The sequence below is a fragment of the Lagopus muta genome, chromosome 5 (genome assembly GCF_023343835.1).
Source record: "Lagopus muta isolate bLagMut1 chromosome 5, bLagMut1 primary, whole genome shotgun sequence".
Lineage (NCBI taxonomy): Eukaryota > Metazoa > Chordata > Aves > Galliformes > Phasianidae > Lagopus > Lagopus muta.
This window is the reverse complement of record NC_064437.1, coordinates 34381036-34396815: the sequence shown is the minus strand read 5'-3', so window position 1 is coordinate 34396815 and position 15780 is coordinate 34381036. Positions and strand designations below refer to the sequence as shown.

General features: G+C 42.7%; 1 protein-coding gene across 2 annotated transcripts; it reads right to left on the bottom strand.

Annotated features, from left to right (window-relative positions):
- Positions 1-411: 411 nt before the first annotated feature.
- Positions 412-15292, bottom strand: PRXL2A (peroxiredoxin like 2A). 2 transcript variants are annotated; one of them, XM_048944698.1, is made up of 6 exons: positions 15159-15292; positions 9666-9845; positions 9057-9148; positions 5473-5613; positions 3881-4045; positions 412-3755 (listed from the first exon to the last, which is right to left on the bottom strand). In XM_048944698.1, exons 2-6 carry the CDS (start codon positions 9841-9843, stop codon positions 3645-3647), a joined length of 687 nt encoding a protein of 228 aa, XP_048800655.1. In that variant the 5' UTR covers positions 9844-9845; positions 15159-15292; the 3' UTR covers positions 412-3644. The 2 variants fall into 2 exon arrangements, with proteins under 2 accessions (XP_048800655.1, XP_048800656.1); XM_048944699.1 differs by lacking the exon at positions 15159-15292 and adding an exon at positions 12117-12245.
- Between the last annotated feature and the right edge of the window lie 488 nt (positions 15293-15780).

Below are 15780 nucleotides of genomic sequence, written 5' to 3'. Positions count from 1 at the left end.
GGTTTTCTTCTGACCGTCACTTTGGCTAGGGAAGCAGTGACATCCAGCGGCTAGGGAATAAAAAGAGCTTTCTCATTCTTTTATTTCTGTCAGAGTGCATCTCAGGAAACACATCAGAACAAAAATGGCAGTGATCCTTTGGCGTTCCATTCTGGTTGTGTATATTTGCAAATGGCACCAATTACAGGCATCTGACAGCCATGGGAACGGACAACACACACAGGGAAACAAAAATGCAGAACAGGAAACAAACAGAAAACACCCTATGAGGCAAATCATTGTTCTCATGGATTTAAAAGAACACCAAAGACAGGAAACACCATTGATACATTTTAAAGTTTTACAAAGGCATCTTTTAAGGTAAAAAGCACTTTCCTGTATGACACCTACCTACCCCTCCCCCCCCCCCCCCCCCCCGGCTTCACAGAATATTCCTTTTTTAAAAAGGTTTTTATCCTAACCTTATTTCTGTACCAAATGAAAAAATGAATGGCAGGCTTTCAAAGAAACAAGGGAAAGGTAATTGAAAAGAAAATACTACAGGAGAGTTTTATTGTTCAAACCCAGAATAAGAAAGTTTCCAATTATTAGTGCTCCCAGCATTAGAATTTCCAGTAAGCAACTGAGTGTTCAATTGTGATGTTGTATTTGGTGCACTGACAAAAGACTTACTGTATACTTGTGTTAAATGAAGAAAACATCAAAGCTTTAAATGTGAGTAAGGAACAGGGCCAGCAGAGGTAGCTGTTGACACAACAAAATCAACAACATTAAAAATACTATTTTTTAATCAACACTTACAGAAGAAAACATTTTCTTAAACCAGGCGTTCAGACCTTGAACAGTACCTGTCACTGGGAATTCACATGCGATTGAATGGCTCCTCCCTTGCCGTTCTCTGCCCCTTTATTTTCCTTGAGACTGCCCTTTTCATAGCCTTACTAACTGCTCCAAGGCACCACGTATCTTCCCTCCTCTGCATTTGTATTCTGTCAACGTGGAGTTTGGAAAGAATGAGGCAACTCCAAATAATCCCGAGGCTGGCTTATTAAAAAAAAAAGTTTAATCACTAATTCTCAACGTTTTCAAATGTCATTTGTACTTTTTGTATCTCCAAATTTATGCTGACCTCTGAAAGATGTGGTTAAAGAATTTTGACATGTGAGTAAATGTATATACCTTTCAAATCCAGAAGAACACTGTTCCTTCAGCTGTTTACACGAACTGCTGCTGTTAACAGTGACAGAAGGCACATTCCCATATTTGGAGGTCTCACATGGTTACTGTACGCATGCCTCTGCTGATGGAGCATAGAGAACTTGCAGTTCTAAAACCATTTCTATGCTTAAGCGTATGCTTCATCATGTTATAGCATTAGTGACGTACATACTTAACAGCCATTACCCTTTGGCTAAATGTTCTAAATGCTAGACCTAGTGGTTTCCTGACTTGATTTCCAGGGCCACAAAACAATAGCCTTTTTGTTGGAATAACAGCAGGGCTGCAACACAGTGGCTTTTATCTCATAAGAGACCTTCGGGACTTTGACTCAAAAGAACCATAGGCAAACTCTGCCAGAAAGGGTGAAATTCAACTGCACATCCAACAAAACTTCAAGTACATGGCTTAGCGAGTTCTGAAGTACTTGACATGACATTTCTTGGAATTTATCTGTCTTCCAGCCCATACTCCAAGGATTGTTTACGTAAAATGTGTAAACAGCCACTGGAACAAGGCCTGAAATCCAGATCTCTCTGAGCTCAGTACTTGCTTGCCTGTCTTTTTGCAGCATCTGTCCTCTGCAAAGGACAAAGCCTCCCATTCCCACTGCAAGTAAAGCACAACTCAAAACTCAGTAAGAGTTGTGATGCAGAAGTCTGCTCCTGTTGTAAGTTCCTTTTTATTAGTAGCATCTTGCACGGTAAGAAACAGCAGCTCTCAGGTATTTCTTCCATCATCTCTTTTGTGTTTCCTACCACCTGCACTCCAAATAACAACATGCCTGTCAAAGACAACTGTTAGGTGAGCACTCACGTTTCGGTACTTTCTTAAAACAATACAAAAACAGGACAAAGAGCCTTCAGAGAATTCTTTTCTTCTTGGGGCAAACTCATGGCAGTTCTCCGGCTGCTCTGGATTCCATTGGAGCCCATCTCCACTCTGTCATTTAGTGTCTCAACTCCTTAACACCATCACAAGCATCAGGTTCTGAAAACCTAAAAACTAAGAACCCCATACTAAAGCTTTTTGCTTTTAACCTAAACACCTTCATACAATACCAGGACACTTATTTTATTCAAGCACCTAAACTAACCAAGACAGTCAGTACAACTGAGAACATGCACATAAACATCTAACTAGATTTTGTGAAACAAATATGGAAGAAGACACAGATGAATATAGATTTTGTCCCAAAATCCTCAATGCTAGTGCTGTTTCAGGCAACAGTGAACAAAAAACTATGAAGAGTGCATATTAGTTAAAATTAGGTCTGTTTAGACATTTTAAGTCAGGATTTTACCCATAACAACGTAATTGCAGAACTTGCACAACTGATTTAACACAAATCAATACCACTCTTCAGCGCTTGTGAAGTTTAGGCTTTTAGTTTTCATATAGTCATCACCATGCATGACCATACATATGGCTAGGCAAAATAACAATATAACAAAACAATACTAGTACCAAAAATAACAATAACAGGCTTATTACCAAAGTTTCAGAGGTACAAAGAATCCCTGCCTTCTGTATCAATGATGCAGCAAAGTTTCATAAATTTTAAGGCCAGAAGAGTAGAATGACAGGTATGAATTGTATCCTGCCAGGACAAAACATTAATTGTTTAATTATTTTGCTATCTCATTATGTTCCAGCCCACATTTTTTCTCCCCCTCCCAAAGTTATTTCATACATACGCCAGCTGGTTAAGGATATTCTAGGACACTTGATGCAGAACATTTAGAAATGGAAGCTCTACATAGTCTGTTTTTTTTCATACTGTTTCCCATTTTTTAGAATCACAAACACAAAAAGGAACTCGCTCTCATATCACAATTATCTTCTGGAGAGAACATTAGATGTCTTCTATCTTCCTCACAGGCAATCACACAAACAGCTGGAATTCTCAGAACCTTTAATTAACAAGAAACTCACTTGGGTAGAGTTTGAATTTTGGGTGGTTCTGCGTAGAGACAGGAATTGGACCAGATGATTTCTTAGAAATACAGATGTGTTTATGTGTTAAGGAAAAAAAAAAGAAAAAAAAAAAGAGTGAAGACATTTCATCCACATAAAGTTTTATTACCCTTCAACCTTAGGTTAATTTCTCCAGGTTTAGCAAGGTTTTGCTCCCCTAGGTAGACAGGCTTTCAACCGACTGTCTCTGACTGAAAACATCTAGGCTACGTCAGATTTTAGACCCAGCCTTTCATTAATACAGTCAGACACAAAAAGTCAGCTGCAACTCTGACCACCCGAAAGACAGTAAAGCCACAAAAAATCTGAAAGGGTTTTCCCCAGTTATTACATTTGAAAAGAGAACCTTTCTTCGGCACTAATCACTAAATAGTTAAGAAGCAATTAAATTGCACATTCAAGAAACAGATATGTTCTACATTTCAAGCTGTGATCAGAAAAACGTGCAACTATTTTTCAGCTGATGAAACCTGTGGCTGTATCTTCTCAGCAGCTTCAAGGACAGATGGAAGGCTGACTTTGTCACCAAATTCTTTCTCACGATGCTCCAATAGAATACCCTATATAAATACACACACACACAAAAAAAAAAGTCATACACTAATCCCAGGCTCCTCAGAAGAGATCAGCTGATAAGCAAATGAGTAATTACAAAAGAGAAACCTGCCAGCAGGTTTGCTGTTACCTGTCTTCCTGCTCCAATCACATATACTCCTCCCAGAGTGAACCCTTCTCCTTCCAGGTTACCACTATAACCATTTTTCCAAGCACGGAAGAAATTTTGCCAGACTCCAATGCGGAAGAAGCCTGACAGCATCAATTTTCGTTCGCGTGGGCCATAGAAGCTTCTCTGCAATTAAACAGAAAACAGCAAAGTGAAAAGGACTTCTCCCAAATTAAATTCAGGAGACGTTACAACCCTGTATCCAAAAAGGACCGTAAATAGAAAAGATGAACAGGCAGAGCTGTAAAGAAATTGCACCTGAACTAATTTCTTACACACCACATGACCGTTTACTTCCACACGGCCAACTAGGATTACTGCCTCCCTTTATGTGTCTTTTGAACTATGATCCACAGCTATTTAAGCACAATCATCTACACCAACACTGTTGAGAACAAAGAGCACTTGGTGATATGTGCATTTTTTCTCATTTTTGAACTACAGCAATAAAAGTGCTGTTTAAATAGGTGCTGAAGTCCTAAAATTTCATCAACCCTCTTTTTTAATCAGTTTCTTTTAAACAGACAGAGTGAGAATGGTAAATAAAGGCATCTTTTCATCAGTTTTGAATATTTCTTTCAGAAGCCAGATGATTTCTAAACGCGTCCTCTGTATTAAGGAGTAAGCAGGCCTGTAGTTTTGCAGGACATTAAACTGGCAATACAGTATGTGCCTATGTAATTGAGACAGGGCAGGTTTAGGTAAGATATCAGGAGAAAGTTTTTCCACACAGGGGGTGGTGAGGCTCTGGAACAGGTTGCCCAAGGAGGTTGTGGATGCCCCATCCCTGGAGGCATTCAAGGCCAGGCTGGATGTGGCTCTGGGCAGCCTGGTCTGCTGGTTGGCGACCCTGCATGTAGCAGGGGGTTGGAACCAGATGATCATTGTGGTGCTTTTCAACCCAGGCCATCCTATGGCATTCTATGATAATGGGACAAGCCACATCATAATTAGAGCTGCACTTGCTGAACTAATTGTCTTCTACCTTCAGACCTTGATTCATACATTATTAACAACAGCAAGTCACAAGGACAGTGCAAGAACAGAATTAATATTAACAGACTGTATCTGTTAAAGAGGAAGGTGTGTAAACAATGAATATTAAGATGTTGTAATTACAAAATAAACAAGAGAGTTTGGCAAAGCAGATTACGATAACAAGAAGAGAATAGATAGAAAGCTTACCCCTATCCTGGGCTCACTCACACAACTCCCACAGAGAGGATCTCCAGATGAGATCCATCCCCACTGGTAGCCAGCTCTTAAATGGGTCTAGGAGAGGTGGAGCCAGGCTCCAACCCTTCCGGCAGCACAGGTGAATTGCCTTCACCTGTGCTCCTCTGGCTGACTCATGGCTCGCCTCAGGTGATCAATCAGAGGTTCAGGCCGTGACTCAGCAGTTCCCATACAAGGAGGGGAAACTTAACCTCTTGAACTACAACGTTTCATTCAGAATACTTTCTATCTGTATCATACAAGCTCTTCAAAGAGGATATCCATAAGCTTGGTATTAAGAAAAAAAAAAAAGGAAAATAGCAGTGATTTCATTATACCTTTTCATCCAGGAAGATTTCTCCTTTGAAATAATGCTGAAAATCCTCAACTTCGGTCCCTATCTTCTCTTTTACAACAGCATAGAGAGGAACACCCAGCTTGGACAGCTGAGGTTTCAGAGTGGAAAGCTCAGAAGCCTCCTATGAAACAAAAAAAGAACATTTCAGGCAGTAGATGGAAGCTAGAAAGCTTCACCTTAAATTTTAGAGCATCTGAAACACATAAATTCTAGCTTCAGGTGCAAAATAGAGACTCATCTGTAGGTTAGACATTAAAGATCTACTTGTAGGCCGGTCTTCGTTAAGTTTACTGCAATTTTCTTCACTAAGCAAGAAAGAAAACTTTTGGAGCATTCTCTGGAAAAAATAATAAAATCCTAGAGAAAACACACTGTTAATTCCAAGTTCTATGCTTGCTTTGCTTGTGCCACAGCTTCAACTATTTTTTAAGCATTTACAGAACAGTAAAAAGATCCTGCCTGTACATCACCTACCTTTCCCAGGCCTGGGTCTCACATCTTTACCCAAAAAGAAACGTATCATAATGATGTCAGGCTTTGTGTGAAGCACTTGAGTGTTCAATGCAGGAACATAATATATAAGTCTAGAGTAAGTAATGGAGTGAAAACGCACCCTCCTCCCTAGATTTCCCAGTGAAAATGAACAAGAAATTTCTTCATACACTTTCACTATCTCAGAAGCAATATTGCTTTATTACTTTTTCTGGTGTATAAATACATATATATTGCCATTCATCTCCTTGCCTTTTTGTTCTGCTGAAGAAACCCCTGCTCCCACAGCTTGCGCAAAGGTCTCCAAGGCTTCTCCAATTGAGATAATTCATTTTTATTGGACAAAAGTCCACAAAAGAACTCTACACTTGTTTAAAAAAAAAAAAAAGGACATTTGCTTGAACACTGTCAGTCAGCTACGTGCTATGCCTTAACTCAAAGGTTTGTGGGTGTGGGTTATCCAGAATTTAGGAAATATAAGTACATAGATAGGGCAAACAGACAAAAGACATTAGAGAAAGATATCAGTAGCTGAAAGGGTAAGCATAGCACTATAGATCACTACTCTTGATATTTTCCAGAGGAAATGAAAAGGATGAATCAACATCAAAAGGAAACAGTAAGTAGGAAAGTGTAAGGCTTAAAGGATCATTGCTTAGGCTTGTCACACCTTTCTTTTCTGCTCATAAATATCTGCTAATTATTTTATATTCTTCCTTGAACAAACTGCCTTAATGTTCTTCCTAAAAAAACAATGGGGTGGGGGGGACGTGGGTGGCTAATGGCTATTTTGTCTGGATTTTTTTTTTTAATACAGTTCAAAACTTTCATAATCAACAAATCAAGTTTGTATTGGGATGTAACAGTCTACGTGTCTGAGAAATGATGTTCCAGTCTAGAGCAATAGGCTCCTCTATTACATAAACTCTGAGTCCAGGCACATACATGTTCCTTCTTGGCACTGTCAGCAAGAACAAAGTTGGGAGTTCCTTCCCAAAGTAGAAGATAGCGGAAACCAACTGTGATAAAGGATGTCCTAGCAATAAGGATCAATATATCAGCTGAAAGACCAATGTATCAGTTTATTAAAAGGAATCAATGTGTGCTAGTTCTAAGACTTTCTAATCCAGCTTTTTCTGGTATGTGGACAGCCTTGTTTTTCTCAGTGACTCTGTTTCAAAGAAGTGCTTCACAATAAGACTACTTGATGTTGCCCAAAGAGGCTGCGGATCCCTGGAGGCAGTCAAGGCCAGACTGGATGTGGCTCTGGGCAGCCTGGTCTGCTGGTTGGCAACCCTGCACACAGCAGGGGGCTGAAACCAGATGAGCACTGTGGTCCTTTTCAACCCAGGCCATTCTATAATTCTATGATTTATCTTTGCACCCACCAGGGGCAAGGACTTATTTCTTGAGTTCCACATAAACTGTTTTGAGCTGTAGTGTATCAAGACAGAACGTTGCTCATTATGGCATTAAAAAGTAATGGCAATTTGCCAAATTGTGGAAGAACAGCTACAGGTCAGCCAAAGGTCACTGCACTGAAGCTGAAGGAAAAATAAAGGGGAGGAAGAAGGTGGTCTTATGACCACCTTAGATGCAACTGTGCATCCCCCAGAGGGATATTAATATACATTAATGAATTCTTAGAAAAGAATGAATATGCATGCTGATGTACTGCATATGTATGCATTAAGTGTTTAAATGTAGACCATGAACTCTGAGAAGGTGCACTTGACTTACTGAGTCACCTGGTACGTGGTGTGAGGAACAAAGTAATGTCAGCTTTTTAACACCATATTGGAGTTAGAGAGTTTTCTACCTGGATAAAGTCAAGCATCAACTCACAAAAATGCTTTGGGTAAAAAGCAACCCAAAATAACTTCAGTTTAGAGAATTTAAAATGTATTTCAATCATTTTTGCATTTAAAATACAAAATAATTCTTTGCCATATTTAGCTGAGCTATACAGTGACTGCCTCTGTTAATAATCCAAAATTTTGAAACAAAAGCAAGAATCAGAAAATTTAAATCTTTCCTTCCCAAATTTTTCCTGAAAGAAAAGGGTTTTTTACTATGACTTAGGAAAAGAGCTTTGAAAAAAAACTTTACTCAATTCCAGTCTGACTGTATCGAAACAGGCATGCAGGGCATTTTCCTTCTGTCTACACGACACCTGTTCAGTGGACAAAGTAGTTTAATGCCTTCCATTAGTCCTACACATATTTAAGCAGATATTACTGACGGGAGAAGATACCTTACTTAAGTGGCTACAATATGTAAGTACTATTTTATGGAGCAGCAAGTAAGAACATAATAACTTTTTCCCCCTAGCTATGAGAAAAATAACGGCCAAGTTGCACATTACAACTGTTTCCAGGCACATCTTACATTCAAATTGCATTCTAAGTGTCACTTTCCACCTCCACCCAAGAAGCCTAATGCCAGCTTAAGGATCAAATCCTGCTTCTCAACCCACCCTGTTATCAACCAGTACAAGTCTACATAGACTGCTGGTGAGGAAACAGGGAGTTTTCGTAACACATTCTCCTTACCTTCACAATCTTTGCCTTCCTGCCTCCCATTCAGCACCCATTCAGCATCCAGATTAGTGAGGGAATCCCCTTCACCGACCTGTTTTTTTGCAGGTGAGCTTTATCTGATGGATTTCTGCCAGTCCAATCTTTGATTGCTTTTGACCAGACAGTACCTAGCTCATATTCCATATGTCCAAAATAAATCTCTATGACTAGCTCCTAAGACTCATAAATAACTGAGTTTTGGGTAGTCTCCATTTCTAATTACTGTCTGCTAGATCTCTGGCAGATGTAAAAATAAAGCATTAATCACCTTCAGAAGGAAAATACTCAAGACTCAATCTATACACCTGCTGCAAAGAAAACTAAAACTAGTACATTGTTAGCCAGTAACCAGTTTGTGCTAGGATAGTATCTTTCAGATGCTTCAGATGTGTATGATAACTATCCTGCTCACCTCTTCCCTTTATTCAAAGGGAATCCATAAAAGTAGAGCTTAACTCATCCTAATTAGCCCCCAAATTCAGCAAGTAAGTACCTCTCTGCACAAAAAACATCCAGGTCTTCTCACAGCCATGATCACTGCACCATTCTTCTTCCACAGTTCACCTGCTTTGAATGTTCTTGGCTCTGTTTATAGAGGAAAAAAAGCATCAACAATAATATCAACCACCCTTATTTACAATGATTGATCCTTGAAGGAGCAACTGGAAGCATTGCAGAGAATTCCACATTCAAATACAATTCTAATTCTACCATTCAGAGAAGTTTTCCATGTATATAACAGTATTACTTGCTTTATTGATTTTTTCAGTGTGTGTCTTCACACATACTGAAAATTATACACATCAACTGTATTATAATTTGAAATAGACCTTCTAGAAATACCGGTTGCTTTTCCTTCACCAGAATCATCTGCTATCAAGAACACTCAACTACTTCCTAAAACTAGAAAAGACTAAGAGAAACTCTTTAGACACCTCACTTGGTCTGCATGAAATCTTGTATCCCCTACAGATAATCTCTGATTCAGGAAAATTAAACCTTCTATGCACACTTCACTGTTCTTCAGCATTTCCAGCCTTGGTCATAAAGAGGTTCTTTCCTCAAACATATCAAACAACAGCTCAAACATCCAGAATCTTACCTGACCCCAAAGTTTTTAGCTCTATCCCCTCCAAAAATTCTAGTGTTGCTTTTTCTGCCTTGGACAAAAAGAAGTCAGTGTTGGCAAGCACAATCCCTGTTATGGCTGCACCGATGGCTCCGAGACCAACCGACCACATGCCCACAGTGAAGATGCCAAAGTCAGGTAGGAAGGACATTTCTGGAAAGAAAAAGAAACATCAGCTCTAATACTGAATACCAATAATGCTGGATAAGGAGGAACTGGTAATCTTTCCTGTTCCCAGTTCAGTGTATGAACCAAAGCAGGCACAGAGCCAAGAGCAGAGCTCAGCAGTATTTTCTACAGAAAGAAATATTTAAACTTGCAACCCATTTCATTAGGTACAAAAAAAAATTAACATTACAAACATGCCCTGGACACCACTTTCGATATCCTGATCAACTTCCACTCTTACAAACCTAGATCACCTCAGGAACAAACAACTTAATTTCACACCCATTGATCAGAACAGATAACACTGCAATGGAAGCCATTAGATATGCTGGCTCACATCTAAAAAGCACGAACTGCTCATTGTTATCAGCAACTCTGGTTTCATGGCAGTTTTATTAACCAGCAGCTCCCTGCTGAAGACTCCAGTACCCAATCCTGACCTTTGCATAGGTTTCACAAGACTGGGAAGGGCTGACAGCCACCTTCCAGAGAGGGAAGAGGAAAGCAAGTTTAGCCTGGGATAAAATTCAAGATCCAGCTGTGAGCAAGAACTGGTACAAAAGTCACAAAAGTTTTAGCAGGGTAAAAAGTCACTGCTCGTTTACATCACAACAGTTAGGTGTTACAAAGGGCTGCAGATCTCATAAGTCACTCAACTTTAGGTTTACACAGTAGAGAATCAAATACTTTCTACAGCCATCTGCAAGACCCCATTCCCAGACACGCTCTTTAGGTGACTATTGCTGCCTGTATATACAGTTTTGAACAGAAGATAATATTTTTCCCCTAAAAACATAGGAAAAACGTCACTGTTTTGAACTGTGACTGGCAACAGACCAGAAACACACACCACGTTTGTCTCCACAGCTAACTGCTGCTAGAATTCAGAAAGTATAAACCAGGAGTAGACTCCACTTTTCGAGTCAGACACATTGCCCAGATTTTTCCAGGTGAAAATCTCTATTTCCATCCTTAAAACCAGTTCCAGAATGCCTCTGAGAACCAAATACAATGAACTGCCTGCCTACCTGCAGAAATAGCTAGAAGTATACTGAAAAAAAGATTTTTTTTCCTGGTAGCACCATATAATGCTACACTTGGTGCTGAGGAAGACAGGACCACAGTACCTCGAAACATGAAAATCCCAGAGATAGACTGGGATTTTGGATGACGAGCCTGAGCAGGAAACAAGGGCAGTTTACACAAACAAGGTGCAGATAACAGAACCTAACTTCATGGCTTATTTGTAACATGGGGAAACTCTCCTTGTCCTTATCTGCTTTGTCTACATACTTTTTTCAAGTGCTTGTAAGGACATTTTTTGATTTGTGCATCTAATTTGTATCAGAGACCATCCTGACCCCAGCTTTCAGAACAACCAAAATGTAATTGAAAGTGTGTTGCCCTGATGCTCCAATCTGCGTGGCACACCAAAAGGCCATAGCCCCATTCCCTCCCAGATCCAGATATTCTTTCCCATCTTGCCTAGTGGAGATGCTCTTCTCCTAATTCTTTCATTTCATTTGTGTACAAAAGTGCTGCCAAGTTTGTGACAACTACTAAACAAGCAACTTCCCGCTTTGCTTTTTTTTTTTTATGACCATTATCATTAGTGCTGCCATCATTAGCATTGCTGAAAGCCAGCTTCCCTCCATTATTTCACATCACCCAGCTGTAGTCTCGATACAGAGATCACTATCTTAGCCAACACACCTCTTTGGTCTAATTGGGCTCCTCGGGCTCTGTTAACTGAAAAAAAACTCATCCAGATGTGTGATCTTTTGCTATTTGAACAAGCAAGGAGATGGAATCACAGAATGGCCCAGGTTGGAAAGGACCTCAAGGATCATGAAGCTCCAACCCCCCACCACATGCAGGGCCACCAACCTCCCCATTTAATACCAGACCAGGCTGCCCAGGGCCCCGTCCAACCTGGCCTTGAACACCTCCAGGGACGGACAGGGCATCCACAGCCTCTCTGGGCAGCTCTTCCATCACCTCACCTCCCTCATAGTGAAGAAACAGCAGAACGAAGAGCATAATTCTGCCAACTGTCCGTCAGCCAATTAAATTTCCCCAGCATACCAGTACATAAACCACCTTGGCATGCACCGCACCGACTTTCCTCCCCTACCAAGCAACACCGCAACCTTCTGCCACCCCAAAAGCGTTGTCCCTCCATCAGAGCCTCGATGACCGCCCCCAGCAGCAGGCAGGACGGGGCACCCCGAGCGGCTCCAGAAGGCGCGCACTCACCCAAGGCAGCCAGCAGAGCCCCGGGCAGCAGCGGGCGGCGGAGCGGAGCGCACCGAGGGACGGGCGGGCAGCGTCGGGGCTCAGCCGCCCTGCCTCTCCTCCTGGGCTATGCGCTCTGTGACGGCCCGAAGCGCTTACGCCAGAGCAGCTGTCCAATCCCCGCCGAGCCGGGCTTAACGCTTCGATCGCTCCGCGCTCGTGAAGCTGAGAACGCAGTTAGAAGCCGCGCTCAAGTTTTTTGGTTTGTTTTTAGAGCCGCGCATTTTCACAATAAGTGTCTTCCTTCTGTATTCGGTCCTTTTTACTTCTAATTGCCCTCCTCCGCGCGCCCAGACAACAAAAACAGCCCTGGCAGCAACGAAGGAGACGTCAGCCTGTTAAAAAATGCCACCCTCCGCAGTGCTGAAGAGCCTCCTTTTCTCCAGAACTATCAGAGCTCTCGGTTCTGCAAACATCACCAGTCCTCAAAGCCTCCACAAGTGATGGAGCACTTCTCTTTGCAGAGAGAAGCCAAAGAAAACAAAAAAAAAAAGACTTTTTTTTTTTTTTTTTTTGGTGTGGTTTTGTGGTGACCATCAGAGATTCCCAAGATAAGAGCGAGTTGTTTTCTGGTCTGTCAGTACTTAGCTAACCCAAATTTAAACAAGCCAAGTCTCAGCCCTGCTGTAAGAGTTGGTTGATGGTCTTCACCTCGCGTCAAGAAGACCAATTGAAACATGGTTCTCTAGATGTCTCATTTCCCTGCCACCCACAAATGTCATTAAGAGGATAGCTATCCTTAAACATTTATTTTAGCAGCATAAACACGACCTGCTGCAGCTGTGTCAAAAAACACTGGAAAATTTGTGTATTCCAGTTGTCAGAGTCATGGCAGCACACACAGATTTACTTGCATGTTTTTCCTAAGAACAAGCAGAAGTGGAAACACTCAGCCAGCACTGCCACAAGGCAGACTGCACTGCCACATATCCTCTGATCTTTGAAAGGGCAGATAACAGCAGGACAAGGGGAAATGGTTTGAAGTTGAAGGAGGGAAGATTTAGGTTGGATGTCAGGGGGAAGTTCTTCACTATGAGTGGTGAGGTGCTGGAACAGCTGCCCAGAGAGGCTGTGGATGCCCTGTTCATCCCTGGAGGTGTTCAAGGCCAGGTTGGATGGGGCCCTGGGCAGCCTGGTCTGGTATTAAATGGGGAGGCTGCATGTGGTGGGTGATTGGAGCTTCATGATCCTTGAGGTCCCTTCCAACCTGGGCCATCCTGTGATTCTGTGATCAAAAACTGCTCTCACAAGTTGATTCTGACCGCTGCTTCTTCATCCCTTCTCTTCCCTCCCATCATGAGCCTAATCGTCTTTCGGAGATTTGTCACAACTTGCACATCCCAAGCACAGGTTTGAGCTGATTACTTTTTTATGAGACATACCACCAGAAATGAGTCACCAGATTATAAATATCTTTGTAATTAGCTCCTTTTAAAGAACATTTACAACTCCCAATAACCCAGTGACACGCTCATCAGGATTTGATGAGCTTTTAAATACCTTTAGGGATTGCAAAATACACCCACCTATCCAACTCCAAGATCAGCCTGGCTTTAAGCAGGGGTTGGACCAGCAGTCCCTGCCAACCCGCAATGTCCTTTGAATGCCAAAATCAACATACACAGCACCCTCCTAACATTCTGAAGGCATGAATTTAGGTTTTTTTTTTTTTCCTTTGGTTTTTTTTTATAATGTTAGTGATTCTTTTTCTTTCTTTCACTGCAAAGATCCTGTTGCAAATCACTCCCTGTGTCAAAAGCAGCAGCCTTCTTTCCAGGTTTCTCCCCAACCTGCACGTTTCACTGCTCTACTCAGCTGGGTGGGATTGGAAGAGAAAGTTACTGTGTCAAGCAAGGGAACAATACTCTTTCCTTGGAAAGGAAGACTATTGTTAAACCATGCAATCTGTACTCTCCATTTGGATAATGTTTTCAAGACATGCCACAAACCCACATCTCGTCTACTTTTTCCTTTTAAGCATCTCTTACACTTGGAAAATCTTCCAATTTTCTATCTTCTGTGTGATATTCAGAGGGAATGGGCTGCTCAATATGTGCCTGGGACAACTCAAATCTCTGCTCAACCAGCATGCAGAGATGCTGCACAGGTGGGATGAAGCACTGAAGCACAGAACTGCAAGAAGTGCTTATGTGTAGATACCACAGACTGAGCTCACAGCTGGGTCCGCTGGGGTCCACAGCTGAAAAGCTAAGCACCATAGTGGTCTGCAAAGGAGAAAATAGGGGAATACCAACAGATCTGCTATGCTCAGCAAAGTATGGCAAACACAGAACTGTGGGCCTGGTAAATGGCAGCAATTGCTCCCTCCAGCAGGAACTGCACAGTCAAGCTCAAATTAAGACATATTTCCCCCCTATATTTTTGCTTTCCTTGTATTTCAGTTTCCACATTCCTCACATCACACTGTTCCAACAGCAGAATAATTTACTACTAAAAGCAGAAATACAGGATAATCAATACAAGTGTCTATTCCACCCAGCAGGGCAGCAGCAGCAGCACCAAGCATCAACCAAGTAGCAGCACGAGGCTCTGGGCACACCCCCATTCTGAACCCAGTGCCTGCTTCTGTCTCCGATTAGAACGAGGCCAGCAGAGCTCGAAGCAGTCCAAAGGGGTTTCCGAGGCTTTGCAGCCCGAGCGCACCAGGCATCGCGCCGAGGCGCTGGGAACAGAGCTAAGAACGAAACACAGGACCTTTGTCTTTCACTGCGCCCACTCACTCTCCGCCTAAACGACGCAACAAAACGGCGATCAGCCCAAACATCACACCGCAAGGATGGGCGAATCAGCCCCGCGGGCGCAACCTCCCGCTCCCTCACCCCCTGGGGGTAGCGCAAGGTCAGAAGGCCGCGGCGGCGCCTCCCGGCAGGGCTGACATAGGCACTCTGCCGCGTCGCCCGCCGCTCGGAGCGGCCCCGCAGCCATCGCAGGGCACCCGCACCGCCGCCCCGGCCCCCCGGTAGCCCCCGACCCTGCACTCACGCGGCCGCCGCCGCTCCGTGCCGCCGCCTGGCACCGCCCCCCGGCCGCCCTCTGACCACGTGCTGCGGGGTTCGCCCGCCTCAGGCCGCTAGCGAAAGCTTGGAGAGCTCCTGCTCCATTCTTAATCCCTTCTTGTCCTCGGTAGGGTTTTATTGGCTTCTGGCGAACCAGAGGGAAAGCCCCAAATACGTAGTTTAAATATGTTTAAGGCAGAAAAAAAAAGAACATGAGCAAAGCCCGAGAATGCAGTGACCTTATCATTCAAGCATTTGATTAACGGGGCACTTAAAATGCTTACATATACATCTCATTCAAGAACATACTTGCCCAGATTAGCTTGCCAATAACGTGTCACAGCATCACCTAATGAGCAAGCTGTTCCTCTGTTGCTCGTGGTCATTGGGCAGCCCTCCAGTCAGCAGCTCTGAGGCCTATCTCTTCAGGGCTCCAGCGCTGGCAGCCATATACCAAAACATAAAGAGGAAAGGCAGTAGGCCCCACATCACACTCTGTCTGAAGGGTGCTGCGCTGTGCTGCCTGCGTGCAAGGCAGTCCTGGACAGCAGCATCACAGAATCACACAACAGCTTGGGTAGGAAGGGACCTCAGGGGTCAGCACGTTC

Coding starts and splice junctions, on each gene's coding strand:
- PRXL2A (XM_048944698.1), bottom strand. CDS start 9,843: ATGTCCTTCCTACCTGACTTTGGCATCTTCACTGTGGGCATGTGGTCG. Junction 5,614..9,056: donor GATGTTTTTTGTGCAGAGAG/GTACTTACTTGC, acceptor TTTGTTTCATAG/GAGGCTTCTGAGCTTTCCAC. Junction 3,756..3,880: donor TGATTGGAGCAGGAAGACAG/GTAACAGCAAAC, acceptor GTATTTATATAG/GGTATTCTATTGGAGCATCG.